Source organism: Acanthaster planci, linkage group LG12, assembly GCF_054643075.1.
Source record: "Acanthaster planci isolate LZ-2023a linkage group LG12, COTS_SCS, whole genome shotgun sequence".
NCBI lineage: Eukaryota > Metazoa > Echinodermata > Asteroidea > Valvatida > Acanthasteridae > Acanthaster > Acanthaster planci.
This window is the reverse complement of record NC_141788.1, coordinates 1,179,231-1,207,061: the sequence shown is the minus strand read 5'-3', so window position 1 is coordinate 1,207,061 and position 27,831 is coordinate 1,179,231. Positions and strand designations below refer to the sequence as shown.

At 39.7% G+C, this 27,831-nt stretch overlaps 2 protein-coding genes across 5 annotated transcripts in view; both read right to left on the bottom strand.

The window, feature by feature from the left end:
* The window catches only part of LOC110982823 (ferric reductase 1-like), a 32,165-nt gene extending 27,651 nt beyond the window's left edge, over window positions 1-4,514 (bottom strand). The window contains exon 1 of one of the 2 annotated variants that reach the window (XM_022241518.2): window positions 4,399-4,514. In XM_022241518.2, coding sequence (XP_022097210.2) covers window positions 4,399-4,403 — 5 coding nt within the window. In that variant the 5' untranslated portion in view covers window positions 4,404-4,514. Of the gene's footprint in view, window positions 1-4,111; window positions 4,346-4,398 lie in introns of those variants that run through there. The other variant, XM_022241520.2, reaches the window with a different exon arrangement.
* A 1,160-nt stretch (window positions 4,515-5,674) lies between these two features.
* The window catches only part of LOC110982817 (receptor-type tyrosine-protein phosphatase F-like), a 29,139-nt gene continuing 6,982 nt past the window's right edge, over window positions 5,675-27,831 (bottom strand). For 2 of the 3 annotated variants that reach the window (XM_087144343.1, XM_087144342.1), the window contains exons 7-37: window positions 27,143-27,478; window positions 26,067-26,321; window positions 25,702-25,836; window positions 23,893-24,048; window positions 20,040-20,171; window positions 19,800-19,928; window positions 19,455-19,517; window positions 18,386-18,688; window positions 17,357-17,665; window positions 16,815-17,096; window positions 16,137-16,454; window positions 15,582-15,878; window positions 14,875-15,177; window positions 14,168-14,449; window positions 13,505-13,610; window positions 13,361-13,416; window positions 12,746-13,104; window positions 12,044-12,131; window positions 11,731-11,807; window positions 11,580-11,616; window positions 11,045-11,142; window positions 10,684-10,803; window positions 10,320-10,483; window positions 9,898-10,033; window positions 9,588-9,737; window positions 9,153-9,252; window positions 8,778-8,854; window positions 8,369-8,629; window positions 8,023-8,177; window positions 7,789-7,924; window positions 5,675-7,601 (exon numbers count right to left, since the gene is read on the bottom strand). In XM_087144343.1, the coding sequence (XP_087000469.1) occupies window positions 7,527-7,601; window positions 7,789-7,924; window positions 8,023-8,177; window positions 8,369-8,629; window positions 8,778-8,854; window positions 9,153-9,252; window positions 9,588-9,737; window positions 9,898-10,033; window positions 10,320-10,483; window positions 10,684-10,803; window positions 11,045-11,142; window positions 11,580-11,616; window positions 11,731-11,807; window positions 12,044-12,131; window positions 12,746-13,104; window positions 13,361-13,416; window positions 13,505-13,610; window positions 14,168-14,449; window positions 14,875-15,177; window positions 15,582-15,878; window positions 16,137-16,454; window positions 16,815-17,096; window positions 17,357-17,665; window positions 18,386-18,688; window positions 19,455-19,517; window positions 19,800-19,928; window positions 20,040-20,171; window positions 23,893-24,048; window positions 25,702-25,836; window positions 26,067-26,321; window positions 27,143-27,478 (5,495 nt within the window). In that variant the 3' untranslated portion in view covers window positions 5,675-7,526. The remainder of the gene's footprint in view (window positions 7,602-7,788; window positions 7,925-8,022; window positions 8,178-8,368; window positions 8,630-8,777; window positions 8,855-9,152; window positions 9,253-9,587; window positions 9,738-9,897; window positions 10,034-10,319; window positions 10,484-10,683; window positions 10,804-11,044; window positions 11,143-11,579; window positions 11,617-11,730; window positions 11,808-12,043; window positions 12,132-12,745; window positions 13,105-13,360; window positions 13,417-13,504; window positions 13,611-14,167; window positions 14,450-14,874; window positions 15,178-15,581; window positions 15,879-16,136; window positions 16,455-16,814; window positions 17,097-17,356; window positions 17,666-18,385; window positions 18,689-19,454; window positions 19,518-19,799; window positions 19,929-20,039; window positions 20,172-23,892; window positions 24,049-25,701; window positions 25,837-26,066; window positions 26,322-27,142; window positions 27,479-27,831) is intronic. The other variant, XM_087144344.1, reaches the window with a different exon arrangement.

The following is a 27,831-nucleotide window of genomic DNA, read 5'->3' as shown; positions in this document are numbered from 1 at the left end:
TGAGGATGAAAAGCCTGTTTGATATGAAGTACATGTACTGAACATGTAGATGGCATGATCTCAGGTTCCTTTTGGAGTTGTTTCCTGAATCATTAGTTGGTCTTATATTTTTCTCTCTTCATTCCTCTTTTGTTTCTTTCCAATAAAAACTGAACTTCTTTTTCCGGAACCTTATTTTTGTGACATTCGTAAGTTTAAATGGACACAACTGCAGTCTGTTTTGCAGCTACAAGTATCTCTGTGATGGATTGTGGTACAGTTGTCTCTACAATCTGGGAGATGGAAAGCTGCACATGTACAATGTGCTTGTGCAGATATCCAGAAAGATGTTAAGATTGGGCTTATGCTCCTTGAATCTCTTACTTTTGAACTTGACAGCAAAAGACATAATGGCTGAATTTTACTCCCTGTTTGTACCAATTCCTAATGTTCTTTGCATCAGCATCAGCATTGGGTGTTTTCAATTTCATACATGTTGACGTACTCTTCAGTTGCCACTTGAGTAGAGATCTCACTCATCAAAAAGTTAATCTGTTGGGAACATTTCACTTCACCAGAGCTCAGTCTTTGTTGATTTTGAACTCAGTACTCTAGTCTACAAAAAAAAACCTGAGTTTGTAGTAGATTTGGTTCTCTTCACAAATGGAACCGTCATGAGGAGAACAACCAGTAACAATTCTTTCGCAAACTACGATTTAGTTTCTAAAGAGCACATGTGTAGATTGCATGTATCGATATGTTCTTGTACAGCCTTGGATGTAATGCTAGAGGCCATATGCCCCCGGCTACTGACCACAAAACCTTAGCAGGATTCTTTGGGCTTGTTTATTCAAAGGAGGGACAGTGCACGTCCAGGTTTATGTACATTGTACATGTACTTCAAAGGCAATATCCCATGTATGTACAAAACTATGTACCAAAACACCACATCTATACTTGACCCAGGTCTTTGGAAATCAGGCCTGGGACCTAAATTTATGCAGATTTCATACCTCAATTAGTAAATAACAGATGACATTGCTTACACGTGCAATGTGTACATGTATATACCAAGAATGAGGAAAGTGTACCATGTGACCACAATGCAATAAAGTGCAATTCACCATGACTCAGCACTTTTTAAGAGAAATTTAGGCTGGGCAAAGTGTTTTTAAAAATTTTTTTTTCAATATGGTACAGTACATGCAGGTCTTAAATATCGCCGGAACATCATTCTAGCCTATTCAGAACTTAAAATTCAAACTTTTTTGAAATTCACGACACCCTAGTGTACATGCACATACATGTACCGGTAATTACTGTTCACAATTCAACTATTGACTGCTTTCTGACAATAAAGAATGTCATCACTGATGATCTTTCAGTTGAAGCATCACTGTTCCTACATGCACATGTACAATGTAGGTCTCGATGTTGTTTATACACGTACTTCATGTACTGACGTCAGAATAAGAGTATCTAACGTTGTGAGAAATTACCTTCCGACAGTTGATGGGTTCTCTTGGAGATTCACTTGGGCTTGCCAGATAGTTATTAATGTCAGTAAAAGTTTAATTAAGTTACATTTTGTTTGCAAACTACAATTATTACATACATACATGTACAGTTTAGCTTTTAAAAATTCTTAACTGCTATTTCGTTTTTTTGTTCAAAATTCAGTACTGCCACAAATAATTGAATTACAAGTGAAACAGCTCAACATAAAGGTACATACATGTACATGTGTACATGTTCCAGTACTCTTTACTTTCAGAAGTGAGAGGTAAATTTTTGGAAACCAAATTCTCTTTTAGGTCAAACATTTTATGCTAGAAATCTCAAAAAGGTCTTTTTCACAGGTGATTTGAAGTAAATGAACACAAATAATTCCAAATATTCAATAATTTTTGTGAGTACTTTTTTTTCCTTGTCAAGGGATGCATGCATCGTAGGTCAACAAGCACTCAACTCACACATGCATGTATTTAAATTGGAATTTAACCAAAATAAATGTCCTGTTTTGTTCAAGGAAAGATTTAACAATAATAAATGAAACACTACCAATGTTGAGGGCCAAGAAAATATTTTGCTAAAATGGCTTTTATTTTACCCCACTTTTTGTAAATCCCCAATTTATACATGTACACTGGTATCATGCACAGGAAGCACACATGTGTATAGGTCTAGACAATATCAAAAGTATCACTGCATGTTTTCTCTGCATAACCTGTGCATGTACATGTATATATTTAATATTGACTCTAATTTATTTTCCTGAATGCATGACACAACCTTGATCTACATGTACCACATCCTCACAAATAGCTGTACGCAACCATCAAGGAAATCAGTCACCATGGTGATCTTTACGGCCAAAGTGAATATGACATGGACATATGAGTAGCAGTAGGCTGTACATGTGCAGTGTATGGCACTCTCATTAAAATTGAAGTCTAAATGTATGAATACTCAAAATACATTTAGAATTCTTCAGATTATTCCACAAAGTGACAGATTTCTAAACAATGTGTAGGTTACACGCTGGCTTTGTCCAACCTGAATATGTGTGTGTAGGCCTATTAATGATTTTTTCTTATATTTTTGAGCTTTGTTCGAGAGTAAGACATTTATCATGCACATGTACCGGGTATACTGTATGTACATGTACTGTAGGTGAAGAAAAGAACAAATTATTCATAACGTGTATGAAACCTCTCACTTCCACAAGACTTGTGTCTGAGATACTAAAAGTAAGGAAATTTAGCATTTTTTGAAGTTTCTTTGCTCCTGGAGGCCAACACACTTGCCGACAAGGCTGTCATTTGCACCCATGAAAAAACAGCAAACCCTAGATGTACTGGTACAGTGCTTGGGACTGCATTCCACATGTTCCATGCAATGCTTTTTCAGTGCTGGCTGATGTTTCATCTGACTGTGCTGGCCCACATTTCAACTTGCTTGCTTGTACAGTACTTGGCATTATACAATGTGTGGCCACCGTGGTGACCAACTCTCTGAAGGCCTGCCAGTTTAAATTTGAGGCCAGGTCTATCAAGTTGTGTAGCTGACAGACTGGGTAACCTGCAACACCCAGGTGAGACAGGGGGAACCACTAAGATGGTGCAGGTCATGTGGTGGAGGGCCTGCGGGCAGTAAGCGGGATCTGTCATGCTGGAACTCTCTCACGAAGCCAGGCAACATGGCCAAGGAGTAACCTTCCTCCTTTGGATGACAGTAATTAGCAGAGTACCAATTCCAAATACCACCTCAAAACACACTTTAACAAAAAAGCCCTACATGTTTTCAAGGGTGTGCAGCTGCAAACTAACTATACGCGTACCGGTATTTGAGGAGAATAAACTTGAGTTGGGCTACACTGTACGTAAATGTATTGCAAGAATTCAAACCAGAATGAAACCAGTTGAGGATTTACAATGACAAAAAGAGGTTTGGGAAAGATTTCCATATGGACAATACTTGATGCCTCTGTGCACAAACCTATGAGACTTGTCTAAAAAAAGGAAGTGTTTTCTAAGTAAATATTTGGAAATTTTTCAAGGTAAAGTTCACTTTTTAGGACACATTATCACTTTCTAATGGCTGTTAAATGTATATAAAATTTTAAGGGAAAATTGGTGTTGCTCTCATATGAAACTCTTTCTGAGGTTTTAAAATGGAGCTAGGCCTACCGTACTTGTATTTTGAACACAGTGCAATTGTTCAAAATTTTTTTAGCTGAGTTAAACCATGCACAGTGTAAAGATATGTGCTATTGACTAGCTATTCCCATCTACATCTATTTCTCCATGGTCACATCCCAAGGAATTAGACTGGGAAAAGGATACTCTTAGCAACATTTTCAAGCAATTCCACACAATTTTGCAGCCTGCATGTACTGTAGAGAGACACAATCTTCCCGAGTACAACAAGATACAACTGCATGTTCTGCACAATTTTCCTACGCATCATCAGCCACCTGATCCTCAGGTTTCAAAGATTCCTCATCTGGCCCAATGATATAAATTGATAACCACTCTCATTAGGCCTAATAACACCTGTTGTCATACCGCACACAAATTCCTTACCTCTTAAAGTTAAACCCTCACACGTACAATAGCACTACATTTATTACCTTCACTGTCACGAAAGGCAAAGTGCTTGCAGACTTGAAGTTGACGAATGAACATAAATGTACATGTACAGTACGTATAGCATAGGCATGATAGGTACGGCACTTCCAACGTACATGCACAGCTCTAGCACCTCTGCTAGTGCTACACAAACACATCAGAAAGTCTACTGAATGAAAACAGATTGTTCGTGTTTGTAGACAAAACTTGGAAACTGGAATACCCCAACCATTCGGCGCAGGCATATTTTTCATCAATGGCAAAATTAGTTCGGAATTGAAACACTCACCTCATCACAGGAAAAGGCACACGATTTTGCGAATGCACGTAACTTTGATCAAAGCAAAGTAGGCGAGCCTGCCAATACAAAAATAACTTTTCTTGTGTACGGACGTGTACGATACGAAAAACCACAGTAAATTCTCAGTGCAGACGACTGTTTTCTGATTTTAAGTTTCCTTTAATGCTAGCGCCCTCAATGACGATATTTCACGACGCCTGTAATGACCGGCCAAAAAGATACTGAGAAAAAAATAATATGTAATTTATGGCTCTGATTAAACATAATGATCGCGATGTATTCAATTGCTGACATAATAATCGCGATGTATGCAATTGCTGATAAATTCGTCAAGTGTTAATGTCTTAATTCTAAGTTCTTTATTCTTATAGAAAAAATCAAACTATGTTCTTCCTAAGCATAATCACGGTTTTTCCATTACTCTTGAACTTGCTGCTGTGTTTCTTGACAAGTTCATTTCTTCGGAGCTGTAACAAATTTAGGATGGTGTTACAGGAAAAACAAAAACAAACAAAACAATAAAAAAATCATATCGTCAAAAAGCAGAATAGCTATGCGGATGCATGGACGGAATCGGTAACACAAAACACGTACACTGCTTAGTGTGCCTGATCTAATTGCATTTTCGGTCTATAAATTGTTGATTTCGTTTTGTTTTTCTCTAGGCTACACTATCAAGAATTCATTTTCTATCCATACTTCTCTAGACGACAGTTAGAGACACTAAAAATCTTTTATGTAAAATGGACTGAATTCATCTCAAAATTCTCTATACGTATTGTTGAAAAAGAAAGAGAATTTGAGATGCAAGTGAGTTGTAATTCATTCCTACGTATACTAGCTTCCTTTCTGATTTTATTTTCATGCAGGTATGAGTGTGATTTCAGCATGGCCTCGACCCCACATATTAACTACTTCAACCTTTCCATCATGGCGTCGGTTGCCCGAATTGTACCTTGTTTGTATACTGGTACCATTGCGCTTTCGTTCGAGTTGATTGGTGTCCAGTGCATTGATTGGTTAGGGAAGATTTGACGTGTCACGTTGTGTACATGCACCTGAAATTTTATCCTTGCCACCAGGATATAAAAATGTGGAGTTACACTCAAAAACAGGTAATGAGCTCCTGAAAACCTTTGCCAACTCTTGTGTCAACACTTCGTACATTGTAGTCACTGCTGGCTTTGGATGTAGCGAGTGAGTACCTTTAGAGATAAAAGAGCAGTTTTTCTAAGCAACTAAGAACCACACTCAAAGCCGTTCATACCACTGTATACCACTCTGTCATGCAGACTGACGTCTTTAATCTTACTTATCCAATGCTTTGTAGTGAAATAACGAGGTTAAGTGTACAACTTGTCACCTGTGTGCATATTCTCTTTACATTTTTGTTAATAAACCTGGTACAGTATTTAAGTGGGGTATAGTAGGCCTTGTTGTAACTACTTCATTTTGAGCAGGAATGTGCAACCATTAATTTTGGTCTTTATGTGTGTGAGTTTGTTTCTGCATTCAATTGGGGACCCTGAACAATAGAGGACAATAAGGTCCCCGATTGACAGAGGGTCCCCGATTGACAACTGTGTACAAAACATATGGGTGGTCTTCTAAAAAAGTTAAAGTACAAACAAAAGAGGAACAATAGGGGGTCCCCAGTTGCAGGCAAATACACGCTTCGGTGTGTGTGTTCACACTAACACAGCAGTGGGGACTACTTTGTGGGGCCAAAAACAGCATAAGATGCAAGATACAAATATGTTTGCATTCGTAATAAAAATCAAAAATCGTCGGAAACTTCCACACTCACTTAACAGTTGCACAAGGGAGTTCCACAGAGACAAAGCAATTATCCAGCAAGGTCTATGTGCGTCATTTACTGAAAAAAAAATCACACTTTGTGTTTAGTTGCATAATGAACTCTGTTTCAACAAATGTATGCATTCTTGAATAAAAATGTGCAACACAACATCACACTCTGGCTAATATTTAATTAACAGCACTATCATAACTTAATATACATTGTTCAATACTGCACAATAGAGGGTTCGCGTGGTAGCTATCTTTCAGGGCAAGCTTTTATTTTACAGTGAAGCCTCCTTTGTGCACACCCTGTGGAACAAAAGCACTGGCCTGCAAGATGGCGGCCATGCAAACCCTCTACAGAGTATAGATTAAGCCACTGACACTTGAAAATGGTATCAAGTGCAAAAATGTAATTTCCATTCAATTAATAAGTCCTCATTTCATCTCATTTTAGTTTCTGCTTTTTTTCCTGTAGTTGGTTTCAGTTAGTCTCAAATCGTAACAATCGTAATTTGTTGTTTAAATAATGAAACAGTTTGGTAAAGATATAAAGAGAATGTTACTTTCAACATGTCTTTTATATAACTTATTGCTCTCCACAATAAAATCCATTTTTTACGCATGCAACCTTTCTGTAATTAATTTACATAAGTAATAACACCGAATTACCTTACATTATAAATTGTAGGATACTTATGAAGTTACGCCTCAATGTCAACAAGACGTCTAAGTACAACAAAACGTATCGATTATCAATTATTAAAGTATAAATCTAAGGCATATTCTGTCAATGTGTTCAATAACATGAGTTCCTTTTATTTTACGACTCCTTAGGTTTTGTAAATACACGTGATGGTTTATATAAAATTATGAACAGGGCCCCCAAAGCCGGGAAAGGGGGGGGGTTACACCATAAACACTATATAGGGGGCGATGTTCATGATAAAGATGTACATTAATTTAATGTGTATAATCTTACATCAGAATGGTTCAATTATATGGCTTTAAACATTTATTCAATCGTGGAAATCAGTGAAATTATTTACTTGTCACTCTAACGATTTTGTATGGAAACTAAATCAATATTGCTAAAGGGTGGATGTTGGTCAAAATTCACAGCTGACCGATCAGTCGACTTAACTAAGACAAGCATTTCCAATAAGGTGCGACTCGAAGCTCTGAATTAGAGGGGCCTTTTTCCAATTTATATTTTGTCTGTGAGAAAAGTGACTGTGTATCGCATTATAACATAAAGTTACAGTGACTGACTTGCAAATCTGATGTCTTCGTTAGCTTTCTCAACAACTGATGATTTATCGGTAATTCTCATAGATGGAGCTGGAATCCAAGTAGGTCTGAACTACCTGGTAGCAGAATTGGTACTGCGCCTGAAATGAAAGTGTTAGACATTGTTGTAAGATGACTTGATATTTGATTTGATGATACTTTTTCTGTTAAATTTCAATGGTGAATAAATCTTTAAAAACACATCTTTTGGGCTTTAATTTCAAGTCACATTGTCTCAAATGTATTCACAAAATCATTTCGGATTGATGCAATTGCCTCCAAACGTACCAAAGTGTTGACCATCCCAGCTCGGGTTGTCCTCAGCTTTTTAACGGCCTGAAATACATCCACAATCTTCTCTTTCTCGAGGTAGTCCATAACAGAGAGCAAAGCACAGAAGGTTCCACTGCATCCTACACCATCACTAAAGACAGATTTGGAATTGATTGGTCAATCCTCAGCCATAGTGAATATATACAGCTTTGTAGCACAGAGGCTATTTTCCTCTTGTCGGACACTTACATGCAGTGGACAGTGATGGGTCCGTCTGGGTGGTCCCTTGTCCACATCTTAACAGCCTCCAGCACCTTGAGGAGACTAGAAGGTGAGTTGGGAACCTCCTTCCTAGAGGGCCAGCCTAGGTACTGGATTTGGCAGACGCTCTGAACCTCGTCACTCTAAAAGTTCAAGTATATTTACCGGTTAAAATTGGTCTTATCCTATGACTGTATGCACTGTGACAATAGTGCATTAAAACGCGTTTGATAATTTCCAAGGAAACGTAGTGGTATGGGATCGTATTATGTCATAGTCCCCGACTGAGTTCATACCTACGATAGCGCCCGATTAAGACACCATAGAGTCATACCTTTCTAAGGGGATAGGAGACATCAAACTGTCGTATGATGATGTCGCTACTGTGCTGGTCTTCACGTTTCAGTGTAACGGTCAGAGGTCCAAACTGTAAACAGTCCTCTGGCCAATACTGGACAACGCTTGGGTCATCGTTTATGGAATTGAGCATGACTATGCAGAATGATTTGTAATCAAACACCATTCTCCAGATGTCACCCACTGTGTTAGGTAGGGGAGCCTGGGTGGCTAGATAGGCATTCTTGCCTTTGTGACCCTGCAACACAGAGGAGTAAGCAAGTTTGGTAGTTTCCGATTATCACCAGGAGAATGGCAGTTCAATCGTGGGTCAATAAAATGGAATGACCATTCTGCGCGGGATGCACAGCACATATATGACGTAAAGCATCATGCCTTAGGCTTACATTCAGGAATGTCGCATTGATGTAGTTGGTACTGCCTTCATCACCTTTCGTCATCAGATAGGGACGAGTATTATCCTCTAATGGACAAATTAAATATTATCGCATTAGAATATAATTATCACGTATATGTCTTTCTTTCTTAAAAACATATTAATTTGATCCATATTAAAAAAGCATGGCACCGTATGAAACGTTTTGAAAGAAATAAGAAATCATTCGAATGCTTGGCCACTAAGAGCAGACAAAAGTTACAAATACATAATTTTCTAGTGAAGGCTATACCATTTTACGGCAGCTGCAATATAAACCAACAAGAAGTAATTCATGTGTGTCGCAGTTAAATGTGCTGAATACTTTCTCTGCCGATTGACTTACTGGGAATGCAGTCTTTAAATCTGTTCTTGTCAACGTTGGCGGCGTTCCGCCCTCCAATACACTGATCTTCGTTCCACGATGCGGTGAATGACTCCAACATCTTGTAAAATGTCCGACAAAAACAGGGAATGATGGACGATTTTTATGAATTTTTTCTCCAAAAGCAACACAGTCTTACAGATGTCTCAAAGGTGGTTGGGTCGTTAAGGTGCTTCGATCTTTGCCCTTGGGTGTTGTTATTATAGAATTTCTAGAACTGCAAGTCGAACCTGAATTTAATCAATGTGTGTATCCTCGTAAAAAAGAGATAATTGACAATAAGGTTATAGAGGTAATGAGAGACAGAAAGGGCGTATTTCCCAATTCTTGGTATAAATGTCATCTTGCTTGACAAGTGAGCAGAGGTTACATGTACAGCTTCAATATACAACTTGCCTGGAACTGCGCCTGGATGCTGTTGGTGCCCGTCCTCTTGTCGCGCTTCTTAAGTTTGGCGTAATGTTGATGGAACTGATCAGCTTTGAAAGCTGTGTTCTCTGACAGGCTGGACTCTAACAGAGCATCGAAAATGAACTTATATTGCTCCTGTTTAAACGATAACCAAGAAAGGTAAATGATCTCTTTCAGAGAAATTCCATTCACAGAACAATTTTCAAGAAGCAGTACGCTGCTTTATTGTCATTCATTTAATTCTACAACCCTGTGGAATTCTGGAAAACCGGCAACCAAAACACCGATGACTCACCAAAGTCTGTACCATGAGAAAGCGTTGCTCCCTCATATCACGGACAAACTTCAAGACATCAACTTGGCCCTCTGCCTCGGCCATGTCAAGCATCGAATCCACAGAGATGAACGTTCCTGTGCGGCCAACTCCAGCACTGAAGAGGACAATGAGACACAATCGAGAATAAGTGTGTAACAGAAATCTTTGAAAGTTCAGTTCGACTTTGACACTTTATATACAAATAAAACCTGAAACAGATCATGTAAGGAAACTGACTAGGTGCTTATGAACGATTATAAAGGTTTAGAAGAAATTGACTGGAGCGGGATTTAAACCTGCGGCCTCTGGAATACCGTACCAGTGCTCTACCAACTGAGCTACCCAGCTCTATGTTTGTGGCTCTTCACAAATAAAACCTGACAGACCACCAAATAATCAACCTGCAGTGAACCACGATAGGTCCGTGTTGGGTGCTCTCTAGATCTGTCGCTCGGATCTTCATGATAAATCGAAGCAATGGTGAGGATTCAGGTAGTTTCATGTCTGGCCAGGTGATGTACTGGAAATGAATCAACTCACGATATTCACCCTCAGGCTCACTGCTCTGAATAAAAATCAAACAAGAAGTTTAGTTATCACTTAGCCATGCTGTCAATCGTGAAAAATATGAATAATGGAAAAAATATTTTAACGTATAATGAATATTTGAACTCGAACAGTTTTGCTGGTAAGTGTCTGGGTGTTATATATATACAGTGACAAGGAAAAACCAAAGATTCATTGTTTGTACATGTATATACTTACTTTAGACAAGTGGAAAGTCCGAACAATGAAATTTGAATGTGATGATTCGTCCACTTTGCGTACAAACAGTTCCCCATAGTCTTTACCACCCTCGTCCGGCCAATACTGCTCACATTTCCCCTAAGAATTATGTCACAAAAAGGCAAATATCTTACTTAATATTTGCCATACTCCTTCATTTCTAAGGGAGTCATTTTGGTGCAGTGTAAGCTGAAGAGAAACGACATCAGTTTTGAACTTTATTGCTTTAGCAATGAGACCTGTAATTTAGCGTCAAGTGGATGTAACGATTCAAAGAAAAATCTGTTGGAGAAAGGACAGGGCACAGAGGGAGATATTATAACTGTGGTTATGTCAGTACCTTGCCATTCTCGATCAGGTTTGTCAGCATGACAATCTTTCCAACTCTCTCCTGCCACACCATGCGCCACATGTCGTTCACAGACGCCTTGGTAGGACCTACAAAATATTCATCAGACCCTCTTTTCAAATTAAGCCCAGCAGTTCGAAAGTTTTCATATGAGCGTGTCACTGCCTGTTTGTCTCAAAAGTGTTGCAACGAATGTCAGTTACAAATTTGACATTAAAATGTAGGCTCACTGGTCTAATCTTAGGAAATCGGTAAAGTGTAATAAAAGTTGAAGGCTTTGGATACAGTTTAATTAAGGATAAGGTATCTGATCCTTGAAAGTTCCACAATTTTTTGCTCTTCGTTCCTACTCGAGTAAGAGAGCTGTTTTTTTCCAAAGCATTGGTAGTGTTGTTACTATAAACAGCAGAGGGGAACGCACTTTATTGGCAGTAAAAAGAATCCAGTGAAACTGCACGAAGGCGCATTGTATTCTTGTGAGTTTTTAAGCCTTGATTCCCACGATTCATGAAATACATTTACTTACCCTGACAGGCAATGTATTTGGAATCATGCTTGTAGCCCTACATGGGAAACATCCAAAAGAACACGAGAAACCATTAGAAGTTTGGATGGAAAAGTCAAACATTCAGGAAAATGCAATCTTCACAAAAAGATTGGAGTAGAAGTTAACCTACATTGATGTAGGAGGCGTTGATGTAGTCTGACTGTGGATTATCTTCGAGACACTCCAAAACAACGCGAGAATGATCGTCTGTCAGAAATTATAATAACAAGTTTACATTTTATCTGCTTTCTACAGGCATCACTTCTGGTCAAAATCTAAGCACTTGCCACACTAGGCAAGTTGAATAGCATCCTGTTTATCTATAAATGCAATGAAATAACGCAGTGCAAGAATTGTCTGGAGGAATCAAGCGTTGCTATTAAGTGACAGAAGTTTGGAAACTGAAGGCGTACATTATCTCGTGGCGCGCGATAAAAACTCACAGGCCAAAATGTTGTTGTATCTGTTCTTCTTCTTGTTATGATCTTGTTTGGCCACACTCCACGAGTGGAGATGTTCTCCTGGGATCGACTGTAAGAGAGAGAAAAAGGTAAAATCCAATTGATGAAATTTTATATCCAACTTTTCTTATCGTATAACAGCTCCAAGTACGACAGCAAACATTTCAGTATGCTACAGTATTCAATTTTTTTTCTTTTTGATTATATCACCCCCCCTTCCATTTGAAAAGTACAAAAATTCAGGGGAAAAGTTGATTTCAGTTCCTTTTCACAGGCCTGTAACTCTGATAAATGACTGACACAGAACGGCTATTTTGTGTTCGTATTTTTCGCAAGGGGTATTGTGCTTGTTACTGCGCCATTAAGAATTAAATTGATTCTTACCAAGTACACTTTGACAATGTGGTATTCTGTTAACCTTTCAATTAAAATTACCCCCCGACCCAGCAAAGGCACGCCCACATCGATTGAAAAGAGCCCCGTTAGTCGAGAGCGTTCATTTTGTTGGTAGCAATGCGACTGCAATACTTAGTTTGAATGTCGTTCGTGAACCAGCGATGTGCAGTAGGTTGCTACTGAAGGAGCCGGGGTAACTGCGCCCTCTTTTGGTCCAGCTATAGGGCCGGTTGCAGGGTGGACTATAGATCAAGACAAATCCAGATGATAATAGCTCCTTTAACTCACCTCGTAGTCTTGTTGAAACCCACTGATCTTTTCCGATGTCTTCCTCTTGATATATTCTGCTAGATGTGCCATGGCCACTGGACCGACTTGGGGGAAACTTTGAGAGGTCTTGGCTGATGCCTTCAATTTGGTCTTGGCATAAGGCTTGACATAGGGTTTAGGCTTAGTAACAGGTGCGTTAGAGGATGGGCCAGGTGTTAGTGAATCAGTGGATGCTGTGGACGGTCCAGCTTTGGACGGGACATTACCAACAGGCATCTCATCAGTAGACTTTGGTAGATTAGCGGATGGCAGGGATTGATCAGTGGATATTTCAGCTGATCTAGCAGCAGATGTCGACGGAAGATTCTGAAGTCCAACTGAAAATTTGCATATTAAAAGGTTTCGTGTTTGGACCCCAACTCCGAACATTGGTAATCCGCCGAGTGAGTAGTTTGTTTCAACAAGTTTGCTGTCATATCAATAATTGTAACCTTCACGTTAACATTCTGCAGCATAAGCTGTCGCATAATGCACTGTATGGATGTTTTGTGAACACCGTTAAAATGTATTTCAATTTTGATTGTTCAGTATTGCCATTTAACCTTCTTCCTCCGCCAAAAGAAATTTACACACCTTCATCCTGATCTGCAATTACACTCAGTGGTTTCTCTCGCTCCTGTCGTCTTTTCCTGGGGGGTGACAAAAACTCAAAACTCTTAAAATTTATCGCTTGGGATTGTATTATATCTTCACTAAAGTAATTGCCATTGAACTTGCCTGACAATAACAGCAACAAGGAGTACAAAAACCACAGCTAGCAAGACAACGACCACAACCACAACAGCATTTGCAGAACTAGCCTCGACTGGAGGTTTTGAAGCATCTGAAACAGAAAAGCAAAATTCATTCGATAATTCTTTCAACAGTTTATAGTCGGGTACTTTAAAGGTCTGAATTGAGACTCTTCGGTCATGGCTGCTGTAGCTCGTCTTTCCATTGGCTGCAAAAACCTTATCGATAAAATCTCCCATGTACTGTTGCGTGCATCTTCCGCAGATCCAAGATCCCATATCTAAGCTGGGCAAACACCGAAAACGTCACTTAGTCTGACTGACATTTTTCCACGTATATCACTTTGTAACCACAATTGTGTAAAAATGTGAAATGTGAAGGATTTCCTGCCAAGCCGGGCAGAAGATAAAAGGTCCTGCATATTGTTACGACCAATTCATCAAAAATAGAGGACAAGCTACCTGCAATGTGCCCCTACAGTGGTTTCCCTTCTTCAACTCGTTTCAATTAATAACCTGAATTTACTTTGAGATGAAACCTTTTTTAAACTTAATAAGCGAATATTTTGCCATCAATAAATAATTAAACAAGAGCATGCAATTTTCTTTTGCTCTCAATGAACACGCACGGTCATCTCATATACAGTACCTATCGGAGTATTCAACCGGATGCTCATCGGGGGTCCCAGTCCAACACGTGTTGACGCCCACAGCTTAAAGGAGTAGGACGCCCCCTGTGCCAGACCGTCAACTACGACCGAGTCTGCTTCAGTGTGGCCTTTATTTACCAGAGATCCTGTTACGTCTAGCAATTCGTACGAGTAGCCGGTGATGTTACCGCCTCTCTTGCCGCAAGGAATGTGATACCAAGACACTCGAACACTTTGATTGAACATAAACACTTCGTTTGGCTCAGGAGAAGCTAATGGTACTGTAAGAAAATGATGGAAAAAGATGTGAAGAGTTTCAATCTGTTAATTGATATTGCAAGGCTGGCAATGGGTTGACTTTGCTAGATTGCGATTAGAACGTTATGAATCTATATTTGCCTATTCGGCAATGTGTTAACTCTTGCTAGTAATGTAGAACCTGTTCGAAAGTAATTAATTCCTGTACTTCACATAATATAGACAGAGAGGCACACTCGTATTCGCAGCGTCCCCAATTTCAGTCATATTCCCCTACGTAGTGTTTTATTGGAAAACGTTAAATTCAAAGAACCAGGCTATATTCTACGATTTCATTCCGACCCCCCAAATCACCTGGTACCACCCCGTTTCGGCTCTCAAATTTATACTGTGCGTTCAGGAATACGACTGAAGTTGGGGACGCCGCGGACACGGTCTATTGGCCTACCTCCTTCATCTGTTGTAATGGTCTCCATTTGTATGAATTTTTCGGCAGCATTATTCGCTGGTACCACTTGCACGATGTATGTAGAGTAAGCATGTACCGAAGTGATGTTGGTACCACTGCCAACCACGACTCCCCAACTCATCAGCTCAGGATTGCTCTGTTGTTCACATTGCTCCAGGTTGACAAGTTGGTAACTAACAAGGTATGACGTCACGGGGCAAGGGTTGTCTTCGTCACCAGCAGTTATCCAGGAGGCATGGATTTTATTTTCGAACGGCTGGAGGTTAAAGGACTGAATTTCATCTGAAAGGAGACGAAAGAATCTTGCATCCTCAAAAAAGTGTTGGTCTTCATTTTAATGTTCACGTTGCAAAAATTACCACGAATAAAACAGAAGTACTGGTTTAAAAAGCAGCCTAATGACGTCTCGTTGGTGGTACGCACTCAAACATATCTATGAAATATGGGTGTATAAAAACCCATCGAGCTTTCACACGTCCGCCCCCCTGATCCCCCTTCTTATTAAAACATTGAAGGGATGCTTGTTTAAGATTGACTTCGTTTACAGTCTTCAAACTCAAGTCAAATAAAATTAAAAAAAAAAAAACAAATGAAAATGTTGATTAAAATGGATCCTCTTAATTTAGATATTTTTCGTTATTTTAGCAGGAAGCCGAACTCCGAAATGAACTGCAAAAGGTGTTTACCAATAATGACCGTGTCTTGGACTGTCCAGTTTGTCCAAGGTCCATGTCCTATGCTCGTATATGCCCGAACTCTGATTGAGTAGTTGGTGCATGGTGATAAATCACGAAAAGTAACCGATCGCTCCGTGACATTTTTCTTCTTGGTAGCTTTATCTTTTCCCTGTGGTCCTGATCCTCGAAATCTGTACTCGAAGTGTGTGATGTTCCCTCGTCTACTGCCACACGGAATTGGATCCCAGGAAAATGTGATGCTGTCATTGGACGCTGCACTTCGAAGAACCGGTGCTGCAATTGGTGCTGCAAAAGATCGAATTCTCTATCAGCTGACAAATGGAGAGCTGATTTTGGATAAAGCTAAGATGAGTCAGAAAACCCCGTGCTTTAATACTTCATCAGCAACACTGATTGTGGTTCATGTCTGGGTTGCATCCAAGACGTCACTAATAGCAACTTTGTCCCCCCCCCCAAAAAAAATTCTAAGGTGAAATTCATAACTTCAAAAGACTTTGAACCTATTACGGGTCTCAGCAAATTCAAAACAAGAACATTACTTACTGCTTTCACTAGTGTTTATACTGATGAAGGCTCTGTTACCTTCCCCAGCACCGTTGATAGGCGCAACGTGTACACGGTACTTTGAGTAATGAGCGGGTAGGCGAATCGTCACGTTGATATCCTTGACTGTTCCAAATGCAGTCGTTGCTGGAGAAGTCAATTCCGAGTCGCAATGGTCCAACTCGATGAGTTCGTAAGATACGTTGTAAGATGTTGCACAGCAATCACCTCCCGGAGCCGTCCAATGAACGTGGAATTCATCCCGTCTAGGCGACATCATGTGGCCGACAACATTTAAATCTAAGACGGGTTCCGGTACTGTATGAATCCAATGGAATCAACATGGGGTATTAAATTAATAATAAATAATAAAACTTGTTTTCCTTGTTGAAAAACATTAACCTGCAAACAAAAATGCGCTTTTTGGCGAACACGAATAATGATGGGCTTTTGTGAATTAAAAAAAATATGAGGCACGCTACACCTTTATAATTATTAACCCTAACACTCCTCAATCCTCCTGTTGGAGGACTGAGGAGTGTTAGGGTTAATGAAACAGATTGGTTTTTTAAACGTCGAGTCCATTGCACTAGACCAATATATAGGCCATGTGCTAAGAACAAACGCGTCTTGTAGAGCTCCATGCAAATATCGAACATAAACAGAACAAGTACTCACCATCAGTCTTCGTTAGTCGTGTATCATTGGACCGCTCTCCTCTCCCTGCTTTCGTGTAAGCCCAGACACTCACTGTGTATTGTGTACAGGCTAGCAGTCCAGTGTATGTCACTGACGTAGTCGAAACATTCATTCTATCAACTCTCACGTTCGATCTTTTCAAACGTGTTTGATAGCCAATGATCTTGCCTCCTCTTTTCCCACAAGGGATTGTGTTCCATGTCCACGTGATACTGTTAATTGTTGATGAACTGCTGTTGATTTCAGGTGCTGCCCCTGGTCCTTGTATGAACCATAATTGATTGAACAGTTAATGATATTGAAAGGAATAACTTTGATATTTAAACCACAAACTAAATAGGAATCGTATTATTGCTAAATTTCAGTAAACTAATAAGTTATTTATATACTACTTTCGCAGGGAAGTCGTAAAAATATTCCAGATTAAGGTTCCTATGCAAGGTAATATGTGGCCTTCAGTTGAAGCCGCCAATGTGAACTGTTGAATAAAGAACATAAGAACAGTTTGCAAATAAGCTTACTTGTTTCCCCTGTTGTTATCTGCAGCGGCGATGATGAGCCATTTCCAATATCATTTCGTGGTGTAACAGACACATCGTATATAGAGTACGCTTTTAGTCCCTGTAAAGAGATGCTTGTGTTAGTTGTGTTGACCAATCCGCTTTGGTTATGAACCTCGCCGCAATGATCCAGCTTTTTGAGGGTAAAGGTCACCAGATAGTCAAATGCAGGACAAGAGTAGTTTTGGCTGGTTCCGGATGTTGTCCACGAGAGATTTATACCACTTTTACTGGTTCCCTGGTTGGTAAGTGCTGCAACGGCATCTGGGGCTATAACAAGTGAGTAAAAAAGAAATTACTAATATGAGAAATCTGTCAGTCATGCTTTCTCTGTTTTACTGGTGTCTTGTGGGGAGATTGTTAAAATTATTTCAACAGTTCATCACTTAATCACTCAATCTAGTCCATATGTTCTCAGGAAATCAATCGCGAGAGACAATTAAGTATAACCAAACAGGGCAAAATGGACGTAAACGGTAATTTTGGTGCTTTGCTGGACGACTAATGTTTTCTTATCTTTTTCAGTTGCAAATGCACCAGTACATATTCGATGGGGACAAGTATTCGTTAAAGGATAACAAGGCCAAACGAAGTGTTATAAAAAAATCTACATCTCATAGTCTCGAAGTAAAATATCAAACAGAGACGAAATTTGTGCCAGAAATTCTGGGGGGGGTGGGGTATAAGGAAAAGTGGGGGATGACTTGCCCAGCCAGGAAGATTTGAAAAGCGGGATGAGCCCGGGGAGTGACACCATATATGACACTAAAGGTCAATGTCCATGATGTCAATGTTCTCCTGTAATGTGTATTCCGAATGGCAATATTTATGGCTTTTAAAAATCGCTTTCCTTTTATAAAATATATATTCAATCCATTTCAGTGGTTTAAAGTCTTTTTTTTTGAGGGGGGTATATACCCGTCCACCCCAGGAATTTATGCCGATGATATCATGTAATCCATCTGAGGAAGGCAATAACTTGAAACGTACCACTCCAGTAAGTTGAAAAGTGTGTAGAGCTGAATGGTCCGATGCCTTTGGTGGTTTCAGCAGCCACCTGAAATTCATAAGGTACGCCGCATAATGGGACAGGTACCGAGACCAAGCTGCTGTCGATCCGTACTGGTTCTGGCTCCTGACGACTCCCGTACTCTTTCAACATATAAACGTAATTCACTATCCCAATGCCGTTGGTGCAATTCACTGGATGCCATGTGAACGTTTTGTTCATTTTATTCGAGAGGGTACTGATGATTGCAACATTCTGCGGTGCAAAGGACTTCATAGCAGGATCTATAAAGTTAGATAATGGTAACTGAAACACCTTCGATATTTGAAAAGTTATATAGCGCGGAGAGAAATGACTGTGTTAAATCTAAACTTGTAAGCCCAACCTAAATTCACGAAAAAATTTTAATCAAGTTGATGAGCGTGTTAATGTACAATGATAACAGCAGATAACAACCGAAAAAAACTACAGTCTTCTGGGACTTTTGTAAGTGAAGAGAGCTGAATCAATACCATGAGTAAGATTAATAAAGGCAGAAGAAGTCACTGGGCTGCACGCGTTGATCCTTTGGGGTTAAGCATGGAACGACAATTCAGCAGATGAGCTCTTTACTTAACATTGTGCATGATATAAGGTGAAGGCAAGAATTATCTATACGCGAGAGCAGAGATGGGCGCTTTGATTGGCACTACTGATTGTGTAGTATCGCGTACTTTATATTGTTATGAGAATTGATTTTTAAATCTCGCACAGTCTAAACCCAAATGAAAGCATTTGAAGGTAATTCTGTACAGATATGAGCTTATACCTACTAACTTCATTCTACCTTTTGAAATAAAAAGCAATTCCCCTTGATCACCATCCACATTGTGTGTAACTCCCTTGCATGCAATGTATAACTAAAGCGAGATAGCAACGACATCTGCAAAGGCCTCACGGAACCTTGCTATGGCCATATTAATTCATGAAACAATGCTCTTTCGACAGTGAAAATGTTGTTATCAAAGACAGTGAAAGACACAACCTATGACAAATGGAAAATGTCTTTACCTAGGAAATCTGTGCAGGTTGTGTGGCATGATGCCTTACTTCCGTTAAATGGAAGGCATTTCTCTGCGATTAGAAAGAAAACAACGCTTGTTAACCAACGGAACGGGCAAAATTCGCTAAATGACCTCCAATGTCAGACAACATGAACATTTGACATGGCGAATTGCACCTATACATTAGGCCATTTTTGCAGGGGTTGTAGTGGTTAGACATACAAACTGTTGAATTGGATTAGTTTTCCCAAGTTCACCTTTTCTTTGTATAATGTCCCATGCACTATTCGGTATACATGTACTTTTCAATGTTATAATTTTTGGGAGAAACAGACAAAATGACTGCAATTACCTTGACAGTTGATGCCTGTGAATCCTGGTGCACAGTCACCGTGACACTCGCCCGTTGTTCCATTGCATGAGACTCCCTCCATGCAGTGACAGAGTCGACAGTCATGCCCGTATGTGTTATTGTCACAAACTAAAAGTAAACAACATGTTAATTTGACAATCTGTGCACCATCATGCTAAAGTGAGAGCTGTTCTTTTATAAGGACAAAACAGAGAAAGGTAAAGTAAATTAGGCCTATACCTTGGCAATTGATGCCCGTGAAACCCAGTGCGCAGTCTCCCTGGCACTCGCCTGTTGTTCCATTGCATGACACTCCCTCCATGCAGTGACAAACCTGTGCACAGTCTGCTCCGTAGAAACCATCATCACACACTACAATATAATAATGTAGCAATAATTTCGTGATAAAATAGCAGCTACAGAATAAACCCGACTCCAATAAAAATCGACTCCATTAACATAAAACACGTGCGCGTAGCGTTCGGCAAACGCAAAACAAAGCATTGCCCTCGGAGCGATTTTGGCGGATACGCAAAGCTTAGCATAAGTGTTGACTCGCACGTTGAAAGGTGCGTACCCAGTTACCGAAAGCTCGGCAATTACATAATTCAGAGCACTGATTATATATTATTTTTTGTCAATATTCTTTACTCAATCCCTATCCGGTTCATAAGTAACTTTGCCACGATTTTCGGGCTCCCATTGGACGGTCGCTGAAGTTGCACGTTAATTTCCGGTTCCACGTAAACGGCGATCGATGCATGCAACGCCATGTGCAGTGCATGTGCAGTGGACGTGGTTTAAACTGAAGTGTAGTCACACTTACGAACCAGGTCATGATATCGACAAGAATATAATATCAAATCAGTGCTCTGACATATTTTAGAGCACTGATTTGATATGATATTCTTGCCGATATTCTGATCACGGTGCTTCGCAGCTCTTCCATATTTCTCAGATTGGTCATGAGTCTGAGTGCGATGCTACACGCAGAACGCACCACGCACCGCATGTTTACCTCCTTCAACTTAGTTTGTGCGCATGCGCTAAAATGTGGTAAAGTTGTGGTCACTCGACGCTCGCCAGCAAACAACTATTCCAATATTCATCTGCAGAGATCTTCCGCACAGTGCACAAGTTTACTGGTTATACCAGAGAAATATAATCAGGCCTCAGATTTCATTTTGTGATATGTTTCTTGTAAATTATATATAGCATTTGGGAGGAAATGGGGTGAAAAATGTCTGTGCACATTATATTTCCGATCGTAAAAAGTTTGAATTGTTCTTCAGTTTTTCCACACGTGTTGCATATGTTAATTAATAATTAAAGAGTGTTTGAAAACGGTTACCATGGTCTGTTTAAGCTATTACGAATTGTCCTTTGTTAAATTGATCAATTTCAATTTTGGCTCCGACTGTCGGCCGTTCGGCCATGGTTTATGTGGGACATATGCGCGTTCATGTACAGTACATGTACATGTACTCCATCAACGCTCATAAACGTATACATGCACTACTACGGACAATTTATTCTCGTGCAAAATATTTAATTTACAATAACTTGAAAAAAAAAACCGGGCGGCCAAAAGGGTCAAAATTAATTTTACAAAAAATAAAGTATTATAAGTTGGAACCAAATTTGTTTCAGAATTCTTTTAATGATTTGTGTTTTGTTTTGTTGTGAAAAATTGAAGTAAACTGCTGGCGACCTTTGGTTTGGACAGTTTTTTTTATTTCAATTATTTTGTATTTTCATTTACTGTTTTCATTTTGGGAGCTTTTGGGGGCATATTATTTTCAGATGTTGGTTATTTATTTGTTAAATTATTTCTGTTATAAATGTTTTAGAGTTTGTTTGTGTTTAACCATTTACATTTTGATGTGAAAATGTTATTTGCCCGTGATTATTTATTTTTGGTGAAAGTAATGTTTGTGACATTGTCACAGTTTGATTTCATTTAAGGGATTTTTGTTTTATTATAGAAATGTGCCGTGTTTTGTTAACTTAAAATTGTGCTAAATTCCAGAACGTTGGGTTCAATTGAACTGAACTGGCGGACGAAATGCTGAGGCCAGTGCCTGTGACTTTATATTAAATACTTGGTGAATGGTTGAAAAGTATGGACTGGACTCTGGTCAGTAGACAATTGTCGGACAATAAGAAAAGAATGTTCATTGGCCGCAACCATTCCAGTTTAGTTGGTACGGTTTTAAGGAATTTGGGATAATGCATTGCGTTTTCGCAAGGGCGTCGGCTCGGCACTTGGTGACGAGATTGACTGCTGGCACTACATCGGGGCATTAGAGGCCCGTCTGACCCGATCATCCCCCAGGTTGGACAGATGCGTTTGGTCGGGGATTGGGTTCGTTTTCGCAAGTACTGTGTCGTATTGAGGAGCTTGAGAGCACCAAGATGCCAGTGAGAATGCCAGCAGTCTAGAAGTCTTGTCATCTCGTCGCCCACATCTGACAGCCATGCCAGGTTACCTGATATAGCCTGTAAGTATTTTCTTTTGTATAAAAACTGCAACAAAATTCTGTGAAGGGTTGTCAATCTTTTATTGGAAAGAACGTTGTAGTTCACAGGACCATGATGAAATAAAGTATGTTCAAGCAATTGTTTGATTAAAAGCGAACACAACATCGTAATGTTTTAGGAGATCTTTAGAAACTAAACGCTGTGGTAAATTATTCAAGCGATAACCCGAAACTTGGAAATGTAGTGAAAGTGATTGGTCAGAAATCGTTTAAAAGTAGTCAACTGTATTTAATCGAAACTGATTTTGAATTGCAAATAGGGCTTTTTATCTTGGACTGGGGTCTTGGTTGGCGGGTAGACGTTCCCCCACTGATGTGCCGTGCCAGGATGACACCTAACCCCGGGGACGACAGCGGGACCCGCCTCAAACCGAGATCCTGACCAAAGACCACAAGTGCCCATCAGTATCTTTTAATTTTGATCTGTTCTCTTCGAGGTTTGAACTGTGTGATTAGTAGTATTTAAAGGGGGACTCATATATTAAATGTGTTGAACTATATTTCATCGTGTTTGGTCCTTTATTTTCTCTGAGTCGTTCTTTTCAGAGTTTTGGTTCAAAGGTACCAATTCCAAGGCCTTTTAGGAGGATTTGTGACAGACATATAAATTCTATTTCTTTTTAATTAAACATCTTAATAATTTGTTTCTCAAATGGTTTTTGGTGTTTGTTTTGTGTTTTGTTATTTAGATTTTTGAATAAGAAGTTTCTGTTTGCTCGTAGGCCTAATTGTTTATTTTTATTAAAATTAATTTTGGCTCTTTTGGCTGCCAATACCAGTCATGTCTGTCCAGATTGCGTCACTAAGTTTTGGCCAATCAGATAAGGCATCATCTCAACGAGGACCAGAGATCGTTGAACTATCTTGGGGGACGGTATACTTCGGTCCCAACGGACTCGTCCCTAGCCGCTCAGGGACTCTCCGGTACGTGCCGTCCGATGCGTCGCGCCTCGATGAGGAGGGCGCCCTCGCCTTCGTCGGAGGGGCGCGACGCTACAATACACATGACACTTTATTTCGTTTGTTTGGATACACTGGAGAAGTTGTTTTAAAATGGGAAAGACCGTGGACGTATTACCTTTCAAATCTGATGGTATTTATTTTTTTAATCACTTTTTTAGAATTGCTTCAAATTTTGTGCAACTGGTTTTCATTATAATACGCTGGTTTAATGTTGTCTGACCAATATTTAGTTATCTCCGTGAATTTTGTTTGTATTTTGTTAAAAATAAATTATGGAGTCCATTCGCTGAAAGAATTGTGGTAACAGTGTTTTACGTCGCCTGCCTCGAAATCCACAGTAGAGTGACGGAGTGCGCATGCAGGCGCTAACCCTCAACTAAGTGGTGCACAAGGGAGCGAACATACGTGCACGCGCTCGCCAAGTCAATATACGTAAGAAATTCTATAGGACAACTTTCAAAACAAATATACCACAAATGGAAGGGGTATTCGGGAAATGAAAGTAACATTTTGGAACAATATCGTTGAAAATCATCAAAAGTTGACTTCTTTTTACTCTCTGAACAAAAAAGTACTGGTTTATAACTTACGCTCATTGCAGTCGATTCCCTGGTACCCCGCAGCACACGAGCAGCCATAAGGATCTGGTAAACAGAACAGCAACCCTGTACACGTAGGACCGCCTCCCAGCTCAGGAGAGTCACAGCGGAAACTTCCTGTTTGTCCGAAACGATTGGGACCTTCCGCTGAGGACCATGGCAGAGAAATTCGTTTTACTAATCAACTGAGAAAACAGGACATAGCAGATGAGTTTTCCTATCAATTTTTCATGGCATCAACTAGCCCAGGTTGGACGACGTCTACATTACATTGCGACTAACGTCCAGGGTATGAAAGTCCTGAAAACTGTGCGAAATTTTTTCCAACACTTTTGTTTCACATTTTTACATGACGAAGACAGCTTAAAATACGAACAACGTATTTTGGAGGAAATTCTGCGAAACTTCATCACGCCCACGGCTCCTCCACGCATGCGTAAGGGTCACTCCGTTACCATGCATTTCGCGCATGTGCGAGTACCGCGATAGGCGAACGTGAACTGTACATGTACATTATGTCAGGTACATGCATGTTGATAGCGAATCACGACGGAAAGCGGATAGTTTCGCAGAAGGTTCCCCAAAATACGTTGTTTGCGGGCGTATTTAGTAATTTCAACACAGCATTTTTGGAATTCAGGATACAAGGCACTTGTGAACGACATTTCGTCAGGTAAAAATGTGGGCAAAAAAGTGTTGAAAAAATTTCGCATAGTTTAAGGACTGTCAACCCTGGACGTTAGTCGCAGTGTAATGTAGACGTCGTCCAACCTGGGCGAGGCATCAACTAACTTAACTTGTGCCTTAAATAAAGCGTCCCTCAATCTGAACCAGCGAAGTTGCAAAAACGCGATGTTTACTCTGCTTTCCTGGCCTGGTGATGATTATTCCGACAAAACAAACGTCAGGCTCGCCACCAACATCACATGGCCCATCAAGAGGAATTCTTCCGGAAACTTTTCCAAATTTGTTCTTATGTTCAGGATACCTTGGTACAAAATGGTTGCTTTTAACCACAAAATACCTGTTTAATTTTTCACTGCATAAAAATCAGTGCCGGCAGCGGAAATATTCATTGTTATTCGTGTTGTTCAGCATTATTTTCAGCATTGTGCCGACAGGGAGTGCTCACTCAGGCGGGGGAAATGTTTCATGCGACATTTTACCTCTTGTTTCATTTAGGAACAAAGCTCAGTGCTACTGGGTTGAAAAATCTAGTGGGCACCTAGGTTTACACATTTTGAAAAGTGCACTGTAAGGAATTCAACTGTGACTTGTATAAAAAAAATTGTTTAATTAATTTGAAGGGGGATTGCCAGAGAGGCATGGACACCCGCAAAGGGGGCGTAATCCCATGTCACAAAGTTACACGACTGGATACCAGGGAATCATCATGTCTGGAAACCCTAACAAAACAAAGACGGTTCACAAAAATTGAAGTGCACATTTATCATTATTAAAAAAAAATGTTTACAAATACGTTCAAAAGAAACATCTTTTAAAAAATCTTAAACTTTATGAGGAACTTGTTAATTGTGACAGTTATTTGTTTAAAAGATTTACCTCCAAGTTTGAATAAGCCCATACATACACATCTATATTATCAGAGCATTTTTCATAGTGGTCGAATAAAACACCACAAAGGCATTGTCTGAAGTTTGCTAACCTAATGCTTACGACTTGCCTACGGAAGCCCAAGACGCTCCGAGTACTAGACAGCACCATGCGCCATGGCGTATGCTAGAACACTGTGTGGCTCAGATTTATGAATTCAGTACATTAATGAATTCAAAACCTTACGTTTTTCACAAAAATAGCCGCTGAATCCAGGCGGACAAATGCAGTCTCCAGTCCAGTCTCTACACACACCGCCATTGAAACAGGTTGGACACTCTCTTTCACACAACGGTGGATTCCATTTATTCTTATGGCATCCTGTGAGTAATGAAATCTAGCACTGTAAATTTTACGAAATGAAAAACACTAATAACTACATTTCAGAGTACTCAGTCTCACCTTAAGCTTGCAAACTGTTTATAGAAGCGATTTGTGCTATCTTTTCCATGAAACCTTTCACATTCACCGACCACAAATTTCGTTAAAAATTGCGGGAGCTTAATTGATTGTTAACAATGCAAGGTTAGACATGAAGTGAGTGATAATACCTCTGACAATCAACCGCATGAGCGCCTGCCTTCCATTGCTACGTTCCCCAGCAAAATGGATTTCATAGATCCCAGTACTTGAGCCATCAACGGTTCCAAGATCATAGAATGTACGATTACTTCGTTTGTTGATGACCCCACCGCCGTTCTTTCTCCAGCGAGTGTAGTTACGGGATGAGTTGGTTACAGTAACGGTCAGATTGACTGCGTCACCCAGGTTGACTGTCTGACTCACCAGGGTAGGGAGAAAATCAGCTGTGGATAATTTACAAGATTATGCAAGGCAGAGAGTCATTAATTAATCATATCCATGATGAAAGTATCTATTTTGAAATGGACGAAATAGTGTTCCGGTACCCTGCGTACGTTACAAAGAAACACAAATCTTGACACATAGCAATTTCATTAAGCTCCCTAAAGAAGCACTACATATTGTTTCGCAATAATCGGAAAGTTTTCAGCTTGGCATATTTAAACGTTTGAAAAGAACAATCGATCACGTATCAATTATTCAGTTCCTTACCAGGGCTAAATTGGGAGACTTGGTTTACAGACGGTTAGTCAAAATTCGATAAAGTTTGTGCCTTATTTTTAAGTGAGCATAAAAATCTTGAGCATAATCATCAACTCCAGTCCATCTCCAAAGAAATTGAGAACTCTAACAGGGCAGTTTTTTCTCCAACTGATGAATGAACAAACTTCACCCGAATAAAATTGCACATCGGCACATCTATCACTAGGACGGAGAATTTTGCCATGCGTGTTCTAATTCTATTTTAATTCCTTTTCGATCTGGATGCCGATTAGACGCAATTAAAGAATGAAAACGTATTCCTGCTTCAGTGTAACCCGGCCAAAAGTGGACACAGATCTAATCACTAAAGTCTCAAATTAAAAAGCAATATAGTCATATTCCATAACTGGAATAAAGTTCTCTTTCACAATCAATTATGAAGTGGGGCATCTATGAGGAAATTGGGTAGAGCTATTAATTTTCTCACTAAGACTTTTGCTGTTTTGAATTATTACTCGGCGTATACATTCATTTTTAGATTCTGATATTTTCATCGCCGTACCTTTATTGCTCATGACGACAGTCTGCACACTAGTAACGTCACCTCCGGCCTTGGTAAGTACACACGCAAAAGCCCCTATTCTTGTTGTAAATCCGGACAGGGGCATTTTGAGCAAAAAGACGTTATCGTCTTGGTACGAACTAACTTGTTCAATATTGTGCGTCTGTGGTAACGGCAATGACAAAGGTTTTTCTCTTCCACCAGTGTACGTGTAAATGGTCCGAGCAAAAGACAGCGTTCCGTCACTGCCGTGGAGATAACCGGCGATGAAGGTGTCTTCGCTGTAGATATCAATACGGGGCTTGGTGATGCACGTGAAGTCATCCGTGCTTGAAGCTGAAATCGGATGTATTGAAATGGTGAAGAATTTTTCTGACAATAGTCAGCTCATAAATTAATATTCATTGCCCTTGACTCGATAATTTATGAAATAAACACACGCAGAGTTGCAAAACCGATTCCGAATTTTCTTGTGCTCAAAAACCTGCTTATGAGATATTATAATAATTCGTCGAATGCTACGTTAAATATTTCATGAGCTGTTTTTTTAACATAGGGCGGTACCTGCGAATATATGTATATGTTAGATTTACATTGTAAATCCCCTACTAACAAACAAAATGTCGTGGGTTGAAGACCCTCATGAAATGTTTTGGACAACAGTACTGTACTTAAATCTTCTCTCTGTT